This window comes from Anomaloglossus baeobatrachus, chromosome 3, assembly GCF_048569485.1.
Source record: "Anomaloglossus baeobatrachus isolate aAnoBae1 chromosome 3, aAnoBae1.hap1, whole genome shotgun sequence".
Lineage (NCBI taxonomy): Eukaryota > Metazoa > Chordata > Amphibia > Anura > Aromobatidae > Anomaloglossus > Anomaloglossus baeobatrachus.
The window spans coordinates 140958033-140978905 of NC_134355.1; the positions used below are offsets into that span (position 1 = coordinate 140958033).

Below are 20873 nucleotides of genomic sequence, written 5' to 3' on the forward strand. Positions count from 1 at the left end.
AATAAAGAAAATGCAGATTAAATGGAATCTGATGGGTCCCCCATTCGCTCCAAATCACCACCAGTTGTATATTAATTTATAAATACCATGTGTAACAAGCCCTTTATGTGTTTAGCACATTAACGGATATGTCGAAAGGTATTTTTAAAGTCTGTTTTAAATATGCAAATAATCTTCAGACTAGTTGATGGGGCATTTGTTTCCCTAAAGTACTAGTCGCTGTGGGCATGATAACATGATTTGCAAGAGACGGCATCATTGGCATCTGTCTGCAAATCTTAAAGATTGGAGAAAATTTCTTTCCTACACCTTAATGCTCCTCTGAAGCTGATTGTACACGCCTTAGCTCATAAGCACCCTGTCCAGAAGCAATAGGGCTGTAAAAGCAGATGTACTTACAGATACGTCTTCATGGAGAGTTGGAAACTGACCAGCTCATCTGAGGTTGTGATCGGATCAACAATGCTATCGTGATGATAAATAGATAAAAAAAACAATTGGTGTAGGATCCCCTGTATTGATACCAGCACAGATAAAGCCAAGGCTACAGGCTGCAGTCCCAGGCTGTCCACTTATCTTGGCTATATATCAAAACAAGAAAAAATGCATGCAGCTTTCTTTTAAAAAAAAAAAAAAAAAATTAAAGTAAATTACTAACTAAAAAAACTTTTGTGTGCCCCCCCCCCCACTATTTTGATACCCAGCAATAATAAAGCCTGACAGCTGGGGCTAGTATTCTCAGGCTGGGGAGACCCACACTTATTGGGAGCCCCCCATCTTAAAAATAGCCTGTAGCCACCCGGAATTGTTGCATCCATTAAATGTGACAATCCCAGCACTTTACTCAGCTCTTTCCGATTGGCCTCGTGTGGTGACAATTGAGGTAATAAGAGGTTAATGTCAGCTCACAGCTGCTATTAAGCCCTAGATTAGCAATGGTTAGGGTCAATGAGACCCCATCACTAATCTGTAAGTGAAAAGAATTAAACACAAACACTGAAAAAATCCTTTATTTGAAATAAAAGACAAAAAAAGACAAAAAAGCACCTTCTTTTATGAATTTATTAATCAAAAATCATCCCTGCAGGTCTGCCATACGAGGTCCCACGATTATTCCAGCTCTGCTACGTTACTGAAGGCTCAGTGCCGATTTTGAGGATATTTCAGTGAATTTATCTTCCAAGGGGTACAAATTTGGTGCTGAAATGTCAGCACCAGATTTCAGCACCAAATTTGCACCTCCTGGAAGTAAACTGCACCGAAACGGTGTCAAAAACGTTTTTGTGCATTTTTTTGCCAATAGATGCAGATTTGGTGCTGAAATGTTTATATCATATTGCTACCCTCAATCTACACATCTTAGCAAAATATTGCATCACTGCCAGATCATACCGCATGCTGTAGTGATGCATTTCTTTTGCCAGGAGATGTAGATTTGGTGCAGGGATATGGTGTAAAAATTTTAGCACCAAATCTGCATCTCTTAGCAAACCCGCCCTCAAAGATTTTTGCCAGGAGATGCAGGTCTGTAAACTAAGTGAGAGGTTATTGAGGTGCCCTGAGGTCAGGTTACCTGCAATCACAGGTGAAAGACCATGGGAGTCTCCAGCTGGGAATGCAAATAACCTCTCTCTTGGTTACAAACCTCCATGTGTATGGGCATGTAGGAACCTGCTATTGAAGAAAAAAATCACCTGTTGCTAAAGGTGGAGGGGTGCACAGTCATAGGGCATTTTGGCACCCCTGGGCTTCAGGCAGCACAGGGTATTACACCACTTTTCAGGGGTAATATCTATCCCGGGTCAGGAGGGGTTAACCTGCCAGTGCCTTCACAAAACACACACAAACAACAGTAAGGTGCTTCCTCACAGGGGGTTGAAGTAGGGCAGACAGGGGAGTTAGCCATCATGAAGCATGGGACTTTCCCAGTCGCTAGGACAACCACCGTGAGCGGGCACCACATGGGGTAGACGTAGGCGCAACCAACACACTTACAGCAGAACCTTCCTGGGCACAGCTTGGGATAACATAAAGCACTCACAGCAGGAGTTATTGTTTCTCTCTCTTCGTGGGCCCGTAGCTTGGAGCAGGAGTTCCGGATAGCAACCGAGGGACACTTTACTAAAAGACTTTCAAGGGCACTGGCGGTGACCGCCGACTATCCAGGATCGGCTGGACCCATCATGGCAGAGATCAGTACACTGGGGCAGCGCCTGAACTACTTGTCAGTAAAAGACCTGGAACCGCAGCCCCTGTCTCTGCCTCTCCTTTACCGGTGACGTTGCCCAGTGCTGCGGTGCCAATGGGGACTACTACCACCCCCGCCATCCTCCTGGGGCCCCCTCCACCTGTGGGGAGCGATACCATCCCTGCTGCCCTGGTGAGAGACCCTGCAGCAGTGGCCCATCCCTGGCTGCATACCACAGGTGGCGTCACGATCCTAAAAGACTTTCCTAACCTCCAACTACCTCCTCCATCCTCTCTACCACCCTCCAACTCTCCTTCCTGTATGTCTCAGGGTATCAGAAGCGGACCAGGCCACCCCCATGACATTGCAGGGGATCTGCACCCCTAGCCCGGCAACAAGTAGATTGCAACACCTGCCCCGTGTGTTACTACAGCATGACTCCATAAACTAGACAAAATTACTAATGGCACTCCCAAAATGCAGTCTGAACAGGTGCAAAACGGAACATGACACATAATAACAAAAAAAGACAGTTGCACTCTGAAATGCTAAAGCATGTAAACAGTGAATGCAAGAATATAGCTATGCATTACTGCTTAAGGAAATCTAGGAAAAATTGAGATAGTTAGCATACAAAAATTGCCATTTCAATATGTGCCCAGTAGTTACTGTATGTGAAGACATATCATGTTACTGGGAACCTACACTAAACTCAAACCTTTCTCTCAGTTACAATCCTCCATGTATAGGGGCATGAAACTCACAGCGGGCAGTCATACTCTTTGACACTCGCTGTGAATTCCAATGTAGCAGAGATGGAAGCATCGTGGGACCTCATAGTGTGCATTATATCAGACCAGGGTGTTTTGGGTTTTAATAAATTGGTGAAAAAGGGTGTTGTTATGCGGCGGGATGGTTAGAGCTGAAAAGAAGGGCAGCTCCAACGTCTCCTGAAGTCCTCTGGGCAGCTGGCAAAGCCACAAATAGACTAGCGGCAGGAAGGCACAGCTTCACAGGAACAAGAACACAAACAAAAAATCAGCAATGTTAGTGGCAGTTGTGGGCTGTTATTGTGCCACCCCCGTGGAAGCAGCCAAGCTGCTCGGATCCGGGTACTAAGTGGCTCGAGGGTCTCCCGACCCGGGGGTCGTGCGGCCACTCAAATTAAGGGGGTATTTACAAGGGGTTATAGAGTTCGTGACGCCACCCATGGTGCGTGGTAACTGGGGTGAATACCGCCGCTGCCAGTGGGGAGTACCCAGGGTGATGATGGGGGGGCAGCCAGGTGTTGTGACCCTCCACGGGTAGGGGGAATGCCCTGGGACTCAGTGTGAGGATAAGGCCATGGGAAACAGGGATAACTCTGGTACTCCGTACATTAAGCAGACACCGACAACCGGGTAAACCAAATATCTGGACACCACTGCTGCTGAGGGGAACTAGTTCGGGTCCCGTTCCCAATGGTGCTTCCTGGTGATCCGTGACCTGCCTCCTGGCACTAAGTTTACTTCTCTGGTGGTCCTGGTAGTGTGAAACTTGCCGGGCCCCGCTCCTTACTGTGGCTCTCAGGGCTTACGCTTGAGATTTTCTGGACCGTTTTGAATGGAAAGTCCTATCCCCTCGTTACACTTGTCCCCCGATTTTGGAGCGGTTGGGAATGAATCTTGAAGGCTCCGTTCTCCACGGGTAAATTATCAGGTTGCATGCAGCTACTCCCCGACCTAGGGTCCGTGTACCCCATCGTGCCTTCGGTCCCGGATCAATGACAGTGCTGGGCTGCCAGCTGTCCTCCTCAACAAGTCCAGGCACCTCGCCACAATCCCCTGTGACCGTGGGTTCGACTCCTCTAGGCCCAGACCACCGTCTGCAACCTAGACAGTTCCTTCAGGAGCCACCGCTTCCGACTTCCTCTGAGCTCCTCACAGATCAAGGGCTCCTTCACAAGCCTTTCTCAACTCCACACTCTCTTCACTGACTACACTCCTCACCTCCCCTCCCTGACCCCACAGGTGGGCGACTCTATTTCACTCAAACCGTTAACTGGTGTGTCTGGTGGGTGTGGTTCAGGATGTATCTAGGATTTGATTTGCTGTTGGAGGCAACATCATTTAGATAGGGACCCAGAACCAAGAGGGAGGTGGAATACTGCACAGAAGGGCAGCTTGTGCAGTACCCTGTGATGACCTGATAGTCCAGGGGCATCACATTATTAACCCCTTATTAAGGCGATTGCCACTGCACCAGGGCAATCAGAAAGAGCCGGATAAAGTGCCGGTATCGTCGCAATCCTGGGCGGCTGTAGGCTGATATTTTTAGGCTGGGGGGGCTCTCATTAAGCATGGATCTCCCCAGCCTGAGAATACCAGCCTTCAGCTGTCGGGCTTTATCTTGGCTGGGTATCAAAATTAGGGCAGACTGCACGTCAGTTTATTTAATTTTTTATTTAGTTAAATAATTTTAAAAAAGCCGCATTTTTCCTTTTGTTTTGATACACAGCCAATATAAGCACATGGCTGGGGGCTGCAGCCTGTAACCATGTGCTTTGTCTGTGGTGCTATTAATACAAAGGGCCCCTACGCCAATTGTTTTATTTATTTATTTATTTATTTATCACCAGTATAAGGACACAGACAGCATGTGTGATTCAAGCCAATCACAGATGCTGTTTCAGAGGGTGGGGGCATAGACCAATGACAGCCAATCCTTTTGCTTCTTTTTTTTTTTTACAGTGGCCAATCACAGTCATGCAGATACATGAAATCGCTGTGATGGGCAGAGAGAGGATGGTTTTTGCCCTCCAATCATTTACCTATCCTTGGCAAGATCACCAACTTTTAAGGTAAATGCTATTAGATCCCGATCCTGCCTATGATCCTATGATTTTAACATTTTCCAAGTTTTGCTAATCAGGATTGCTTATCTCTAATAAGGACCATGTATGTATTTCCTTTAAACATGAAATGCTACATGTGGAATTAGAATAATTTGAAAACAAATAAAATTGAACTAGCAAAACAAGTAAGGCTAAGGACACATGGCTAGTAAAACAGAGAAAGTGGAATTCGATAAAAAAAATCACATTCCACCCGGACCAATGTTACTTTATGGGGCTGCTCCCATGAGTGATTTCTTCTCAGCTGTAAGCAGACTGAGAAAACAATCGCACCAAACTACGAGTGGAATCTGATTTGTTTGCACTCGCACCCATACAAGTCTATGGGTACGAGAGAAACATCGCATTGCAGTCGCATGATACCAGAGTGCAGTGAGATATACACATCAGCTGATAATGGAAGAGATAGGGAGATTAGTCTCTCTCTCCAGCTGTGTTCCGATCGCAGGCTCGCCACACAGTGACATAACACTCGGCTTACACTCCCAGCAGAGCAGGAGCCGAGTATCATGTGATACACTCGCATTAATGCCCATGTGTCCTTAGCCTAAAAATTAAAACATTTTTGTAAAAAGCACATTTTATGAAATAGTTTTATTTAAATGCCTTGATAGATGACCACTTTCTTTTTCAAAAATGTATTCATCCCTTTTACTAAAAGAATTGCAAAATAATTCAAATACTTAAAACAGTCACTTATCACATGTTATAAGTATACATGCAAGTACATTTTCTCTGACAAGAACTGATTACGGCTTTTTTTCCCCACAAAAAAAAATGATGAGAGCCTTGAACTGGCTTCCTGCTCTTTAGTGCTTGAAGAGTATAGAAAAAAGGTGTAATTCACAGGCATCTACTCCAGTGTTGTATCTTCAGCATTGCACTTGTACACGACTATCTGTCTGGAGTAGTAGTCAATGTTATAGACCTTTCTCTCCCTAAATCTAACGATTAACTGTGCATTTGGATGCCATTGCTATATCCTCTATCTGGCTACTAAAATCTCTGCTCTATCTGGGTTTTTCCATTCATTGGGACCAACTTGGCCTCTGCAGCATCAGAGGAGCTGTGGATACTAAAGATGGCTGAATCCAACAATATGCCAGCTTCAGAGCAGTGCTTGCCAGCTGTAATGCAATGTGCTTACAAGTATGTGGTCCTTACCTAAGAAACTGGGTATGTCTAACAACAAGTTACCAGGCAACAAGTTTCTAGAAGATTTCCCGGAAAAATGCTCAAGTCCCTCATTGACTTCTATTATGCTCAGGTACTCAAGTTGCGCCCATCCTAGCACTAACTTCTCATTATGAGTACCGAGCATCCTATCATGTTATTGTTCACTTATCACTAAAAAGTATCTTTCTATTAATCCTACTTATAGAGCTGTTGGCTTTAATTGCAAAAGAAACACATTATAAAAATTTGATTTTGTTTGGTTCCTTTCCATTCATTTTCATTTGTTAGTCTTCAAAAAATGTTATTAATTGATTCATGGTATATGACTGAAATATCTGCATCATCTGCCAAGTAGCTGTTATATATTAAGTCATTTGTCTTTGCTAATGTAATGGTATTCCATTCATAATGTAATATCACTATGAATGTCAGCTGTATCACTGACACACTGACAAATGCTTAATCTTTAGCAGATAGTAAAAGTATGCGTTATCTTAATTTTACAAAGTAAAAATAAGTTGAGAAAAATATTTTGACAATAAATATATGCAAGGAAATCCAAAAAAAAATGCACTAAAGGGAACCTGTCACCAGAAAGTACCACTATCACCTCTAAAACATCACTCCAGTTATTTTATTTTTATTTATCACTGGAGTTATGCTTTTAATCTAAATGACCCTACTCTTATTCTCACCGTCTGCTGACTTCACCTTCTATCGCCGCCTTTCCCGGTTGTCTCCTGCGGTTTGTGCCGGATCACTCCAGTTTTTCATGGAGTGCGCCGGAGGTCACTCTTCAATGCATTTCTATGGGAGCCTCAATTGAGCCTCATTCTGGTTCTCTTAGAGATTGATTTACAGCTTGTGCAGTCATAAAATAGTGCCACGGGACAAGAGCGACAATGATAAAAGGTGAAAACCGCAGAGGTTGAGTTTAAGACCAGATTGGGAACATACATATTACTAAAATACTATAAAGAGGGCTTAAAGGTGGTGGTTAGGACTTACCAGCGGATCCCGTGCACCCCGTGGATCAAGCAGTCTGGGTGAAATGTGTGCTGAATTTCTCTTTTTTTCACTTAAAGTTGGTGGACATACTTTATATTAAGATAACTGGTGACAGGTTCGCTTTAAAGGGAACCTGTCACCAGTTTTTCACCCTTTGAACAAATGCCATCCCCTTCATCTGTTCCATTGCTGCATTCCACAAATATGTCTATCAGTGCCTGACCCCCACATAGCACCTGAATACCCTCAAAATACCATTTGACATGCTCTCTCATTGTATGTGAAATAGGGTGGTCCGATCCGATGGGTGTCCTTGTTGCGGCATCTGTCCCTCTTCTCTGCTTTTAATCGCAGCCTTCTGCTTTGTTTGACGTGGATGATGCTTCCTGCATAATGACATTGCGATATCGTCACTCGGTGGAGTCAGGCTTTCATAGACAAGTTTCTGGAATGCAGCAAAGGAACAGTTAAAGGTGGTGGCATTTGTTCATAGGGTCAAAAATTGCTGACAAATTTCCTTTAACTTTTTTTTATTTTGAAAAATGCTTTTTAATTCACCAAACAATATTGAAAATGTATTAATTGACATTAACATGCTTTTTGACATTGTTTCTTTTTTTTTTTTACAGGGGATCAGACCATTTCATTATTGTTTTTAACTTATCCTCCAAGAAGTTTTAATAATGAGCTGTATGGTTGGTACACTTCCTCCAAAATGTTGATTTCAGTAAGTAGTCTGCAAAATAACAATGCATTTTAGAAAATTGTATTTATTTTTAATTATAAAAGATTAAAAAAATAGTTTGTTAAATTTACCTATATTAACAGAATTTGCTAAATATTTTCCCATGAAAATTGTACAGTGTTCACAACAGACTGACATACCAAGGAGAGTGTATTCAACCTCCATACACCACCCAGCCTGATGGAGAGCTTCAGCTTATAATTAGTATTAGTTTTCAGACAGGACTAGAGTTGAGCGCGGTTCGCGGTTCGTGGTTCTCCAGTTCGCGGCTCGAGTGATTTTGGGGGCTGTTCTAGATCGAACTACAACTCAAGCTTTTTGCTAAAGCTCGATAGTTCTAGATACGTTCGAGAACGGTTCTAACAGCAAAAAGACAAGCTAATTACTAGCTGGCTTTCCGCTGTAATAGTGTAAGTCACTCTGTGACTCACATTATGAAATTTCAGCGTATAGTGTGCGGGAACAGCGCATTCAGATCACTGCTGTTTGGATAATGGCGATCGCCATTTTTTTTCTTTTTTTTCTTGTCTTCCTTCCCTAAGCGTGCGCGTGTAGTGGGGCGGGCCAGCATGTCAGCCAATCCCAGACACACTAACAGCTAAGTGGACTTTTAGCCAGAGAAGCAACGGCATGTGTGACAGGATGTCCATGTCACATGTCCCTGCATTATAGAAATGGACATTTTCCTCCAGCACGCCATTATCTGTCTTCTGTGTCTGGGTGTCAGTCACCGTTGGCGTAGCTCCTGTCTCCGATACTGCTGTGTACGCTCTATACACAGCGCTATACAGAATAGGGATAGAAGTTTCTATTAGTCCTTGTAAGGGCTAATACCGGCAGGGTCAGAGCCATAGGTGACAGTCAGGTCCGTGAAAACAGATTTTAACAGCTACACAAGATGACAGCGTCTGTGTAGCTAAGGTCAGGGATTTCCTCGCTGCATTTTCCCATTAGGAGGGATAGAAAGGGAGGCTACCTTTCCTCTACCCAGACCCACAACCCTGCCACTGTACCCTCCTGCGCTTTGCACACTCAAGCTCATTGTTACTAAGCCATTATACTAGCAAACACTGAGTAAACTTAGTGGCATCCTTGCTTGGATCTGCACTCCCCCCATTTGGCACAGGTGTTTTTAATTAGCAGGAGACTGCAAGAGGGGTCAACCTTTTTTTACTCCCAGTTCACTTATGGGAGCCAGTGGGAGGTGAGTGCGCAGCTCCTCTCACTGTGTGTTGGTGCTGTGTAGTGGCCGCTGTTGTGGTGGTGTCGTGACAGTGGAGCAGCGCGGCCTGGAGCCTTGGGGGCTTTGCCTTGCAGCATGGGTGCTGCGAGGCGCCAGGTCGCCTGCCCTGCTGGTGCTTTGTCGCTGCAGCAGTGGTTGGTGCACAGTGCCGCACCAAAAAGGTTTATGATAGGGACCCACTCTAGAGGTTCGCCGTGACGTGGCAGTGGGCTTAATACAGTCTGATCAGAATGGTAACTAAGAACCTCATGTTCTATTTAATTTTTGCCTAGCGGCTTTTAGATCAATGTATTTTTGGGATGTGCGATCCATGTCATTTTCTCCATTGTTATATTAGTGGCATCCTAAAAGTGGCTGTTGGACTTCCATTAGTGTCCCACTGGTGACAAGCTATTTCTAGCACCTCTGCATGACACCCTCCTTTTCCAATTTTAATAAGCTATAATAATAGCAAAAAATGCTGCCATTTAGTGGCATACAAAAAGTGGCTGTTGTACTCCAGTGGCTGTTGTACTTCCATTTGTGCCCCCACTGGTGCCAAGCTATTTCTAGCACCTCTGCATGACACCCTCCTGCTCTGTTTTTAATAAGCTATAATAATAGCAAAAAATGCTGCCATCCGGTGGCATACAAAAAGTGACTGTTGTACTCCATTTGTTCCCCCACTGGTGCCAAGCTATTTCTAGTACCTCTGCATGACACCCTCCTTTTCCAATTTTAATAAGCTATAATAATAGCAAAAAATGCTGCCATTTAGTGGCATACAAAAAGTGGCTGTTGGACTTCCATTAGTGTCCCACTGGTTCCAAGCTATTTGCAGCACCTCTGCATGACACCCTCATGCACATTTTGCTACGCTAATTTTATAGCAAACTCAGGGAATTCCTTGCTGCATTTGATCATTCGGAGGGATAGAAAGTGAGGCTTCCTTTACTGTCCTGGTACCCACAGAACACGGCCAATGTACCCACCTGTCCACTTTTTCCAGGCTATTTAATTTGCCCAAAGAGCTGACTCTTTTTCAGCCTTCCTAAAATTGTGTGTAATACTAAGTTAGTGTTCCTTTGCTGCCAAGCAAGGTACAACACATGTGCATTCTACACTCCTTTCCATTTCTGGAATGCAATTATTAACTGCAGGTAGTCCAGCCAATCTGTGACGAAGGTGCAGGTGTGGATATAATGTAGCCTGCATCCAATGTTGGTTTTCTCGATGTCTGACAGCTCAACAATACCATCTGTTTCCACTTCCAAAACAAGTGATGACCTGCCAATCACACTCCCTGTTGCGTGTAAAGGGGTGGAAGTTCAGTGTGAAAAACCATGTGAAACTGCTGTCCCCACAGTCACTGTGGATGAAGAGCACGCAGATGCACTTGATGGGGCTGGCGGTGGTTGCACACGCACGCTAGGCCGCATTGTAGAACAGTGAAATTCACATTGCGACTTATGCTTCCTTTTAAGTTGTGTACAGGGTGGGCTCCCCAGTATGCAGCAAAACCAGGCAACAGGAAAAGGACTCTAGGCAATTGGGTTGATAAATGATTGTTTAACTTTACCAAAACAAACAATAAGAACCATGCATACAATTTAAATATTTGAACAATCTATTCTGTTGTCTACTACCTGCTAATCCCTCTGCATAGCAGAAATTGTGTGTTTGTGCGTGTGTGTGTGTGTGCGAACACGACTTACCAGTGGCGCATCACAAGAGCTTCCAAGTTATCTACCTAAACATAGACAAAACACATTACCCCCCCTGAATACCCTTGTTAGCTGAAGCCTCACAGATAAGGCAGATGATAACAGTGTGAATGCAAACCACACAGCTCTGCAACACAGTCATGGAAATCTTGAAAAGCAACAGTCAATGCAAACATGTGTCACTGTCCCTCTATGATTTAAACTGTACGTGACAATTTGACAGTGCAGAGGCAGCAAGTCTTATTGTCTATATAGTCGGCCTACCCAGAACAGATATGTGTTTTGCTAATAAAACAAAGTGTTGCGTGCCCGCATTATTGTCTGGGCACAGCCTACCGTACCCGGGTGCTGTGATGTCCAGTTGCCAGAAATACAGACGTTACGCTCCTCTCACGGTAAGCAGTATAGAAAGCACCGTAAGAATATTGGTCTGTGGCACAGGATGCTGCTCACTGGCGTTACGGTACTCCTCACCAAACTCCAAAATGACTCCCCTCACAATTGAACGAAGTGTTTCCACGGTGGCTCCTTGCTGTAACACACACCTTTAGCTTTTCCTTCTGTTCATAGACAGCATCTCCAAGTCCACACCCGAAGAGCAATTTCTCCTCCACGTCTAAGTGTGGAGAGGCAGCTAGTGCGCATGCGTGTGCCGATTTACCCCAGCCGCAGCCTAAATTCAGTGTTTCGCCTAGTGAGTATGCTCAGCCTGACTGTGCCATTCCTGAGGCTAAGTCTTCATTTCGGGATACAGCGCATGCTCCCACAATTAGTGCAAAAAGCCTCTTTGTACAGGTACTTGCACTCCGTGCCGGGTCTAAGTCCTGTTTTGTGCCTAGACACCATGCTAAAGCTGATAGTCTTTTTTCAGAGACTGTATTTCATGCTACTGATCATGCTCAAGCACTTACTGCATCAGAGAATAGGTCCGGTAATGAACTCCTTGGCCCTGCCCCTGATGTGGGGGGCCCATATAGACCACAGGGCATCAGGTGTCCTGACGATGTGGCCAGGCCACTCCCAAATGGCTTGCAGAGGCCCGCCCCTATGACTTGTCATCTCATTATTGATGGTCAGACGATGACTGGTGAGGTGTTTGTGTCGTGGCAGCCATGAGGTCATTATTGAAGTTGCGGTTCCAAATAGGACGCTAGTTATGCCACATTTATGACGTGTCACTCTGCTTTTGTCTCCAGGAGGTGCATTGTGGTCCACCCTGGTTTGGGCGGACCCAGGTTATAAAACGGGCTGGAGCCAACAAGGAGGTGCGCAGTCTTCTATTATGCTCCGAAAGAGCACACCTCCATGTGTTGAACCCATTGCGGCTTTAGGCCAGAGGTAGGCAGGGATAGGGCGTCGATGCAGGCCACCACCACAGTTGGTAACGCAGAACAGTTAAGACCAGCTCCTGTCCTACCAGTCCTGCTTGTGCAGCCCAGTGGCATTAACAGGCCTGCTGCTGCTGATGCGCCTGCTGTCCACAGGTGGGGCCCCAATGCACACGGTCAGCATACGCAATGGCCCCTGTGATGTTAACAGGGAGTTCCTGGGCTGGGTGGGCGTGTGGACCCTGTGACAGTAACAGGGCTCCAAGTCTCCAGATCCGATTGGCGTCTAACTCGGTTCAGGCTACTATTAGTTTCATAGCCACACAGCTCTGTATCCTCCACCTAACCTTCCAGTTGCCAACCTCTCCTTTTCCATCTGGGAGCACGGTGGACACTGACTGCTGATGGGGATATATACCTTTCTCTTTCTTTTCTTATTAATTTTCGTTATATAGCGGTAACATAATATATACCACCTTATCCAAATCTGCCAGTCCCACCGTAACAGATGGTGTTTCTTCAGCAAATGTTACTTTTGCTTAACCACCAAACCCACGGACAAAAACTTTTTTCCCCTTTCCAACACACCTGTTCCCCTTTCCAACAGCATCTGTCCTTTTTCAACTCATTTTGTATATGACCAAAAGTGCAACTCTGCAGGGACACCGTACTCAATGTCATCTCAGCACAGCAGCCAGCCCTCGGTCCCTCAGATGTGGACAAGTAAAAGACCATTTCCTCCTATCCATGACAAAGCGTTGAGATTCACTCTGTGCAGCACTGGTGTTTAGTGGAGAAGCAGATCTAAGATTGCGTACCACCTTCTGCAGATACTCCTGTATACGTGCGTCCCTTTCTATGGCAGGACTTATTTCGCCAAATTTTGTCTTGTACCTGGGATCTAACAGTGTGACATCCCAGTAGTTAGCATTACTTTGAATTCGTACAATCCGAGGGTCATGTTGTAGGTAGTGCAGCAAGAAGGCGCTCATGAGTCTTGTGCATCCAGGAGGACCAAGTCCTTGGTGTGTTGGTGGCAGAGAGGTGAGAATCGTGCCTCCTTCCTCTGCCCTCTCCCCCCAACCTCGCACAACCGAAATGTGAGCAAGCTCTCACTCATCTGCTGTGTCTTCCATGCCCATCGCCAGTTCGTCCTCCATTTCTTCATGGGCTCCTGCACCTTCCTCAACACTTTTTGCTGATACTATGCACCCTTGTTAATCCATCTCCCCCACCATGACTGCCGCCTAGGTGCCGCTGACCATCTGGACCTCGTAGATCTTGTTATCCCTTCCACATATGACTCCTCCTGTACTTCCTCCCCTTCCTCTTGTCCCAACACCTGACTCCGAATAATGCTTACAGTGTGCTCCATCATGTAGATGACCAGAATTGTCACGCTGAGAATGGCATTGCCAGTGCTAAACATCTTCGTCGACATTTGTAAACTGTGTAGAAGGGTGCATAGGTCCTTGATCTGACACCACTCCAGCAGCGTGATTTGCACCACCTCTGGATCAAGTTGGGCCAGGCTATATGTCATAACGTATTGAAATTCCTGCGTGTCGGCACATTGCATTTCAGGCGTTTAACCACCAGACCTAAAGACTTCTGGAGCGACGAAAGTTGTTGAGCTGCTGTGTGCGAACAATGGAAGTGAGCACATAGCGAGCGTGCCCGCTGCACAAGGCCATGTAGGTCGGGATGGTGTTTTAAAAATTTCTGGAGAATTAGATTCAACACGTGAGCCATACAAGGCACGTGTGTCACATTGCCCTGACTATGGCCAGCAGCCAGGTTTGCATCATTGCCGCACACTGCGGTTAAGTCATCAACGGAGTACGCTCCGTCAATTTGTACTCCGGTCGCCAGGTGACAACCTGTTCCTTTCATGCATAGTGCTGATGATGGGAGAGAAGTTGATGCCAGCGGCGCAGGTGGACGCAGGTTATGCTCACCCACTGGGCTGCATTACCTTGACAGATGCAGAATCTCTGGCTGAATGTAGGTGGTGGGTATCTCACAGATGAAGTACCATCATTCAGCTACAACCAATGGGAAGACACCACACCCTTTTTTATGCCCATCCTGTCTGCAGACCACTGCCAGACATAGCTATGAACCTCTGGTTACTTTTACCCCCAGTTCAGTTTTATGATTTTGTGTGCTTGTTACCTGACTACTTTTCCTGCTTGCTGTTTATGTACCTTGTTGGCCGATCCGCATTTCACCTCTGCTTGTTTTCTGATTAAGTCCTGGCCGTCCCATTCTGTTCCTGTTCCTCAATTAATGTTTTGTCCCTGCCTGACTACTATTCTCTGGAAATGCAGCCTTCCACAGGTATTGATCACCTTGGGCCCTGTGTAATTCCTAATCCCTGTATAGGGGTTAAAGGGTTTCAGGGTTCCGGAGGTCCTGCTTGGTCAGTGGCTTCCCTCTAGCCTATCCTTTACAGCCCATCTGAGTGTGTGGATTAAGGAAGGCGTTACACCATGCCCTCTGCAGAAGGCCAGGATAGTGCTTTAAAAATTGCTGGACAACCAGGTTCAACACGTGAGCCACACAAGGCACGTGTGTCACATTGTCACAGTGAAGGGCCGCACCCATGTTTGCATCATTGTTGCACCCGGCCTTCCCTGGCTGCTGGTTGAGTGGAGACAACCATTGATGAAACTTGGTCTCCAGAGCTAACCGTCCACAAACTCTCAGCGGTGTGACTCACATTTCCCATACATTTTAAAGTAAACATTTGACCGTATGATGGCATTGAGCTCTGCTGCCAGCATAGTAAGGAGGTGTGTGGTATTCCTTGTGCGCAGTTACAAGGAAGGGTGCCCTGACCACACAGGGTTTGGGCCGAAGTGAAGGAACCACACGAGGTTGAGGAGGCAGAAGCAGTGTATTAACTTCTACATACAGAGGAAGGATTGATACAACTCGTGGGGACAGCAAGACTTGTACAGCAGACCCTTCTCCATCTCTCCCCATAGTAACCCATTGCCCAGTCAGCGACATGTAAAGCCCCTGTCCATGCTTACTGGGCCAAGTATCTGTGGTGAAATGCACCCTGTCACACAGTTTCTAAAAGAAGCGGTGATGTTTGGTGCGATATTCTGGTGTAGGGCGTGCACGCATTTGTTGGAGGAGTGGCGCCTGGGCATCGGCTCTTGGGGCACTGCGATGGGCATAAGGTCTCGAAAATCCTCGGTTAAAAAGGTTGGAAATGAAGCATTTTGGTAGCCAACAGTTTGCAGATGCTGAAAGTCAACCTCTAAGCCATGTCATGCCCTTCTAAAAGCATGTAAAACACAGCAAGGGGACTCCAACCACAGTCTCCCTTGTTTCCAAAAATTGGTTCACACACACCCCACTTGACTGGCATCAGTTGACCCCATTTTCAAGATGAAAAAGATCCTTTGCTGAAACACTCTCAAAAATACGCGTGCCTTTCGCCTCCCCTGGCTGAGCCAGGGGAAGAAAAGTCCTCTGAGAGCCATGACTTGTTCATCTTGGTTCTTTTTTCAAAAGCGAGGGGACTCCAACCACAGTCTCCCTCGTTTCCACTAATTGGGCCACACACACCCCACTTGACTGGCATCAGTTGACCCCATTTTCAAGATGAAAAAGATCCTTTGCATGAAGCACTCTCAAAAATACGCGTGCTTTTCGCCTCCTCTGGCTGAGCCAGGGGAAGAATAGTCCTCTGAGAGCCATGACTTGTTTATCTTGGTTCTTTTTTCAAAAGCGAGGGGACTCCAACCACAGTCTTCCTCGTTTCCACTAATTGGGCCACACACCCCACTTGACTGGCATCAGTTGACCCCATTTTCAAGATGAAAAAGATCCTTTGCATGAAGCACTCTCAAAAATACATGTGCCTTTCGCCTCCCCTGGCTGAGCCAGGGGAAGAAAAGTCCTCTGAGAGCCATGACTTGTCCATCTTGGTTCTTTTTTCAAAAGCGAGGGGACTCCAACCACAGTCTCCCTCGTTTCCACTAATTGGGCCACACACACCCCACTTGACTGGCATCAGTTGACACCATTTTTAAGATGAAAAAGATCCTTTGCATGAAGCACTCTCAAAAATACGCATGCCTTTCGCCTCCCCTGGCTGAGCCAGGGGAAGAAAAGTCCTCTGAGAGCCATGACGTGTTCATCTTGGTGAACGTTAGTCTGTCCACATTGTCAGTGGACAGATGCGTGTGCTTAACTGTCAGCACACCCCCAGCAGCACTGAGGACACGTTCCGAGAAAACGCTAGCTGCGGGACATAACAAGATCCCCAAGGCGTACGTGGTGAGCTCAGGCAATTTATCCAGATTGGAAGCCTAAAATGAGCAGGGCTCAAGTTGCACAGTAATGGCATCGACGTTCCCTTGCATATACTCATATCTGTGTCTCCTCCTCTTTTTCCTTGTCCAGCTCCTTTGTTTTCGCATGAGTATATGTCCTTGTCACTTTCCCATGTGTTTTCAAAAGCGAGGGGACTCCAACCACAGTCTCCCTCGTTTCCACTAATTGGGCCACACACACCCCACTTGACTGGCATCAGTTGACACCATTTTTAAGATGAAAAAGATCCTTTGCATGAAGCACTCTCAAAAATACGCATGCCTTTCGCCTCCCCTGGCTGAGCCAGGGGAAGAAAAGTCCTCTGAGAGCCATGACGTGTTCATCTTGGTGAACGTTAGTCTGTCCACATTGTCAGTGGACAGATGCGTGTGCTTAACTGTCAGCACACCCCCAGCAGCACTGAGGACACGTTCCGAGAAAACGCTAGCTGCGGGACATAACAAGATCCCCAAGGCGTACGTGGTGAGCTCAGGCAATTTATCCAGATTGGAAGCCTAAAATGAGCAGGGCTCAAGTTGCACAGTAATGGCATCGACGTTCCCTTGCATATACTCATATCTGTGTCTCCTCCTCTTTTTCCTTGTCCAGCTCCTTTGTTTTCGCATGAGTATATGTCCTTGTCACTTTCCCATGTGTTTGTGTTGTGTCGTGAGTTGTTTGTCACCTTTTGGACACGTTTGAGGGTGTTTTCTAGGTGTTTTTATGTGTTTGTGATTGCCTGCCATTGTTTCCTATGTGGTTTGAGTGGTTCGTCGAACGTTCGCCGAACCGAACTCGAACGAGACCTCCGTTCGACGAACCGAACTCGAGCCGAACCACGGCCGGTTCGCTCATCTCTAGACAGGACAGACACTGAGGATGGGAATAAAGATAGGTGTCTGAAGATTGAATTAAACTTTGAAGAAGTGTTATTTAGCAATTCTGACAAGGATTTTCAAAGTCAAAAGTTTATGTATTATAATTAGAGCTGATCGAACGGCCAATAATCCGGGGCCGGCGGATCACTAACAGATTTAAAAAACAATCCAATCCGCTCCGGAATCCGGTGCCCATATAAGTCAATGGGGACCGGAATCCGGAGAGTAAAAATGTTTGTGGAGGGGCTAGGGGGCTAGGAGCGAGCGCGGCATACTCACCGAGGCGCTGTCATGGCGGCACACTCCTTCCGGGTCACACTGTTACCTTCCGGAGCCGACAATTCAATATTCATGGTTTACCCGCCCACCGGCTCGTGTTGGTTATAGCTAGACATGCCCCCATCCTGAGTGGCAGCATGTCAGCTAACTGCAACCAATCACAGGATGGCCGGTGGGCGGGGAAAGCAGTACAGTCTGTCAGTCAGTTCCCAGTAGTAAACACTCGGCAGCATAGTTATAGCGCTCGGCTGCAGCCCCAGCCGTCGCGCTGTATCTGTGCTGTGTATCTAGTGCCCGGAGTCACACGTGCGAGGCTGCCGGGTGCTGCCATGGCAGACTCGCGTGAGCCTCTCGCACTTGTGACTCCGGTGAAAGTAAAAAAAAAAAAAGAAAACGACGTGCGATCCCCCCTAATCTTCACATCCAGCCATGATAACTCCGGCCGGGGGCTGGTACATCCTCAGCCCGCAGCCGTCCGGTATGTCGCATGTGTTAGATGCGAAATACCGGTGTGCGATACCGGCTCTTCCCGCTGGCATGATGCGGTGCCAGTTGGGGTAATAGCAGGGTTAATAGCGGTGCACGGCTGCTGCTAAACCCTAGGTTTGTGTGATGGCACAGGCGTCTGTCAGATACCTGCATCACACAAACCTGTAAGTGACAGTAAATAAACACAGAGAACAATCCTTTATTTGGAATAAAGTACAAAACACTCCTCCTTCACCTCTTTATTAACCCCCAAATACCCTGCAGCTCCGACGTAATCCACAGCAGAAGTCCCACGCCGCTTCAGCTCTGCTACATTTGAATATCACAGAGAGCTGCACGACCGACCGCTCTCTGTGATCTCCAGAGAATGAATGAGCTGCGCATTAAGCAGTGACGTCACTTAGGTCATTTGCGGTCACAGCTGGAGGTTCCCACGGTCCTTCATCTGTGATTGCAGGTAACCTACCTGACTCAGGTGGAGGTCACTGAGTTCACAGACCTGCATCTCCTAGCAGAAAAAGCGCAGTTTTTTTGGCTAAGAAATGCAGATTTTGTGCTAACATTTTTGTACCATATTCCTGCATCCAATCTACACCTCCTGGAAAAAATCACGGTGTTTTGACGCAATTTTTATGCCGCGTTTTTTGCCGCGGTTATTTTTCCACGATTTTTACCGCGGTTTTTTGCCAGGAGGTGCACATTTGGTGCTGAAATCGTCTGCACCAGCTATCAGCACCAAATTTCCACCTGTGGCAGATTTTTTTTATTTTGTTTTTATTTTTGGGGGGAAAGGGATGCAAATTTGATGCTGTGATTTTTACACCATATTCCTGCATCCAAACTACAACTCCTAGCAAAAAATTGCAGTGTTTTGACGCAATTTTTATGCCGCGTTTTTTGCCGCGGTTATTTTTCTGCGATTTTTGACGCTTTTTTTGCCAGGAGGTGCACATTTAGTGCTGAAATCGTCTGCACCAGCTTTCAGCACCAAATTTCCACCTGTGGCAATTTTTTTTTATTTTGTTTTTATTTTTGGGGGCCAAGGGATGCAAATTTGATGCTGTGATTTTTACACCATATTTCTGCATCCAATCTACACCTCCTGGCAAAAAATCGCGGTGTTTTGACACCTGTCTGAACATGAGCGTGCATGTACCTAGAAACACATGCACGCTCCTGTCAGAAGTGTGCAGCTGCGTCGGGGATGCGCTGTCAGACTCGTGCGGGTCTGACATCACCCATCACAGCATGCCACTGCCTGAACATGAGCATGCATGTACCTAGAAACACATGCACGCTCCTGTCAGATGTGTGTCGCTGTGACTGCTGCCTAAGAAAAACCGCAGGCGTTTTTTTTTTTGTTTTTAAATTTAAATAAATAATTAAAGAAAAAAAACAACGTGCGGTCCCCCCCAATTTTCATTCCCAGCCATGACAACGCCAGCCGGGGGCTGGTATATCCTCAACTTGCAGCCGGCCGGTATGGTCGCATCTGTTAGATGTGGCCATTCCGGTGCGATATCGACTCATCTTGATTGCCCTGGTACGGTGGCAATCAAGGTAATAGCAGGGGTTAATAACAGCTCATGGCTGCTATTAAACCCCAGGTTTGTGATCGCACGGGCGTCTGTGAGATACCCGCATCACAAACCTGTAAATGACAGTAAATAAACAAGACACACAGAAATACTTTATTTGGAATAAAGTAGAAACGCAGCCTCCTCCTTCACCACTTTATTATCCCACCACAGCCCTCCGGCATAATCCACACGAGATCCAGCGGCGACACATCCAGCTCTGCTACATGTCAGAGCGAGCAGCCATAGAGCAGGACTGCCCACTCTGAGTGCAGCCTAGCAGCCTATTACTGAGCTGCGATGAATGAACGGCAGAGCTGTCACAGGCTGGGGGCGCATCAGCCAGGAACCAATCACAGCTGAGGGGATGTCTGGTGGGCGGGGAAAGCACGGAAAGCTGTGTGACTGCGTGCACAGCACAGGAAGTGAAAGCGCGACCCGGAAGCAAGTGTGCCACCATGACAGAGTCTGGTAAGTATGAAACGCTCATTTATTTATTGTTTTTTAACATTTTTATTAATTGCCGATTCCGGATCATGCAGCTGGAATCCCGCGTCCGGGTCCGGCTCGGGGATAGCGCTGAAACCGCCGGATCCGGACGTTTACAGTCCGGGTCCACTCAGCACTAATTACAATATCTGGTGACAGGTCTTGTTTTTTAATTGGTTTATCTTCATTAAGCAATTTTTTATTTTTTATAAGAATTTGATTAAGGCATTTTTAAGGCATTGGTCCATCGTTTATACACAACAGAATGAGAGACGACTGCCTCCCCTTTTTCAATGGACGCAATGATTTATGTCGTTCTCCGCTGCTTTTTTTCAGTGGCGCCTGCTCTGCAGGCGGATATGGGAGGGGTTTGTTCCTTATTTCCCCCTCCCTTTGTGAACGTAAAGTTTGAGTGTGGTTATAAGTGGAATGCACGCTTTGCTTTCTGGGAGGATGAATACTCTGTCCCTCACCGGATGTCCGGATAATGGGAAGCGTGGTTCTGTATGGAATGCAAGCTTTCCTTCTCAGTGTGTGGGGGGTGG

At 46.4% G+C, this 20873-nt stretch overlaps 1 protein-coding gene across 1 annotated transcript in view; it reads left to right on the forward strand.

Moving 5' to 3' along the window:
- Positions 1-20873, forward strand: part of LOC142295074 (proton-coupled folate transporter-like) — a 541653-nt gene that overhangs the window by 211085 nt on the left and 309695 nt on the right. The window contains exon 3 of the mRNA XM_075338144.1: positions 7895-7992. Within this exon, the coding sequence (XP_075194259.1) occupies positions 7895-7992 (98 nt within the window). The remainder of the gene's footprint in view (positions 1-7894; positions 7993-20873) is intronic.